Source organism: Tupaia chinensis, unplaced genomic scaffold (genome assembly GCF_000334495.1).
Source record: "Tupaia chinensis unplaced genomic scaffold, TupChi_1.0 Scaffold000180_1, whole genome shotgun sequence".
Lineage (NCBI taxonomy): Eukaryota > Metazoa > Chordata > Mammalia > Scandentia > Tupaiidae > Tupaia > Tupaia belangeri.
Window position 1 is genome coordinate 935471 of NW_006159655.1, and position 3330 is coordinate 938800.

The following is a 3330-nucleotide window of genomic DNA, read 5'->3' on the forward strand; positions in this document are numbered from 1 at the left end:
GGCCCACCCCCTATAGCAAAACCCCAAAAAAAAAAAAAAAAGAGCTGCCCTATGAGGAGATACTATTGTCTTCATTTTTATACATAAGGATATGGAAACATGGAGAGGTTGAGTAATTTATCCAGGGTCACGCAACTCGTAGTGGAGACAGAATTTGAAACCACAATATTCTGTTGGCTCTACATCTTATACTCCTTAACTATAAATTGAATGATACAGTGTTTAGATTGGCTGAGAAATTTTTAAAAATATCTATTAGTGTGGTTTTGTATAGAATAAGAGTTGACTCTATATACCTATTTTATGAAAAGAAAATATTATAAAAGGTTAAATATTAACAGTGTGTAAAAAAGTGGTTCTTAGATGAGCAAATTCTCAGGAAAAAAAAAATTAGCTAAATTAATCACAGTAGTGGAATAAGAGGGTTCAAACTAAAGAACTCCTAGAGCCTGAGCAGAAAAAAATTTGTAGCATCAGGTAGAAAAAAAAATGAAACTTCGATAATAAAGTTTGGTAGTATTTATTGTAGTTTAACTTTATAGCATCTATCCAATAAAGGAAATTATTGCTTAGTCTATTTAATAAGCTACAAAGGTTAGCTATATTGGGCTACCAACGTAGGCAAAAAGAACAATTATAAAGTTATTTAAACAAATAAGGTTTTGTTTGGGGGAAGAAGATTGGGATGAAGCATATATGCCCCAGCCTTTTATGACTAAAAAGTAACAACATATGTATTTGTGGTAATTAACAATCAAATACATATGATAGCTAGTGCAAAACACAAAAATGTTGATGAGAAAAAATCTGCACAACATACTTTAACATATCTCAAAGGCATTTTCCTACAAAAAGCAGTGGCAAATGAAGGAGCTGAGAGTAAGGAAGTAATAGTGAAAGGGTAAATAGAATAGTGGAAGACTTAGAGAACAGTTAGTGCAGAAGATCTCAAGGACTTGAAATGCATTTTCTTAGAGGATGGTGTATGTGTTGCTAATGCAAAGCACAGGAGGTATATTTTTATTCATGCCTCATTTTATATCTAAAGAATCTACAACAGCTATAATCTTGTACTCTCCCTTATTTGCTCTATTTGCTTATTTTTTTAAATAAAATAACTTGTTTAGTTAAACAAAATTAAACTTTAATGTTGGATATTAATGTTCAAATATAAAATCACTTTGAAATAATCACTTGACTACAGAATAAAGTAGACTTGACTGACTTTTTAAAAATATGTTTCTAGAACTAGTGGACATGGATCCCGGAATAGTCAATTTGGTATATTTTCCACTTCTGAAAAAATCAAAGACCCAAGACCACTTAATGACAAAGCCTTCATTCAGCAGTGTATTCGACAACTCTGTGAGGTATTTTATAATTTGATTAGCCTAACTTGTCAACATTCTATTAGGTACTTCCCACTTTTACTATTATAAAATGTTTAATATTTCATAAAAATTATTGTAGTTTCTTACAGAAAATGGTTATGCATATAGTGTTTCCATGAAATCTCTTCAAGCTCCATCTGTTAAAGACTTCCTAAAGATCTTCACTTTTCTCTATGGCTTTCTGTGTCCTTCATATGAACTTCCTGACACAAAGTTTGAAGAAGAAGTTCCAAGGATCTTTAAAGATCTTGGGTATGTATGTTATTTTTGTCATTAGTCTTAAGAGATTGCTGGAACACAGAAGATCAAACTCAATAAATTTATAAAGAGTTTGAGCTAGAGAAATGACATGTATTAAGATGGAGTTTGAGTTAGAGAAATGACATGTATTTAAGATGATCACTGTTTACAGTGAGAATAGAAATTGAACAGGAGCCCCCAAAATACAATTCATGTATAGAATAAATTGAACAGGAGCCCCCAAAATACAATTCACATTAGATTATCATAAGATGATAGAGCATACAGCCCTGAACTGCTAAAGTGACAGAGAATAGAAAGGATAAGCTGGACACTACAGATTTATAGAAGAAAAACAACAGAATGGAGTTCGGTGAAGTCTAAAAAGAGGAAAGTAAACATGAGGAACAAGCAGGGTATCTAAATATTTATTGGGAATACATTGAATTTGAGAAAACAAAAGATCTCTTAGGAAAGAAGTCCAACACTGGCTGTAAATCAAATTCTACAGTGTAGGAGAGATATATACAAAGGAACATGGAGAGAAGAAACCAAAGAGTATATAAAATCATTGAAGAATAGAAAACTTGGGACAAAAACTCAACAAATATCTTCCATCTAAATAAATAAAGACTGTGGGTACATATGAAGAATCTTTAAAATGTATCTTCTTGCTTAATGTAGCCACTATTTTTACTAACTTAATGTATTAAATTATTGTTTCTTATTTTTCATAGGTATCCTTTTGCGTTATCCAAAAGCTCCATGTATACAGTAGGGGCTCCTCATACATGGCCTCACATTGTGGCAGCCTTGGTTTGGCTAATTGACTGCATCAAGGTATTGGGTTTGTCATCTTTATACACATAGGAAAGGTTTTTACCTTTAAAAAGATACCTCTGTTTCTCTGTCATTCTTGCTTTTGCTGCTTATTTCAAAGTCTGCTTCAGAGTTTTTATTTTTCAAAGCACATTTGATCTTAAGTTCTTCAGACTGATAACACAGGTTACCAGAGGTAAGAAGAAGAAAGTCCCACAAGGAGACTATTTGTTTTCATGAGGTTTTTCAGCTTATTAAAAAATGAGTTCATTGGGAACCAGCAGGTGATGTGGTGGTTAAGGCTCTGGACACTCCCAAATGGCCCGACTGCAGTTTAAGTCCCAGACCTGGTGGTTTGCTTTCTTGATTTCTCTCTCTCTCTGGTCAAATTAAAATAAATGAATGAACAGGTAAAATTAAATTAATTTTTTAAAATGAGATAATTGGAAATTGATTTCTCAGTTTGTCTCATGAAATTTATTTTTCCATCCCTTCAAGTAAAATTTATATTATAAGTATTCAAAAATACTGTGGCATAATCATAATCTCCTACTTCTGAGACAACAACCTAAAGTCTTTCCTTTGGATATAGTTTTAAAAACACTGTTATTGCTATGCAATATACATATATATACACATACATATTTATTTTATATGTATATTTATTTCATATATATTCTATTTTATATATTTCAGTTATTTATTTATTTATTTATTTATTTTTGTGGATTCCACATGACTGACCATTTGGTTCAAATCTCAAACCATGCGGCTTAAAAAATATCTGCCACAGGGGGTGCTTTTTTACTCTCTCACTTTCTTGCCCTCTTTCTCATACATGTGCCTCTGGCAAAAATTTTTTTAAAGGTTTTTTCTTGGC

General features: G+C 31.8%; 1 protein-coding gene across 1 annotated transcript in view; it reads left to right on the forward strand.

Moving 5' to 3' along the window:
* The window catches only part of NDC80 (NDC80 kinetochore complex component), a 64506-nt gene that overhangs the window by 5926 nt on the left and 55250 nt on the right, over positions 1 to 3330 (forward strand). The window contains exons 4-6 of the mRNA XM_006146483.3: positions 1247 to 1370; positions 1471 to 1643; positions 2369 to 2471. Of these exons, the coding sequence (XP_006146545.1) occupies positions 1247 to 1370; positions 1471 to 1643; positions 2369 to 2471 (400 nt within the window). The remainder of the gene's footprint in view (positions 1 to 1246; positions 1371 to 1470; positions 1644 to 2368; positions 2472 to 3330) is intronic.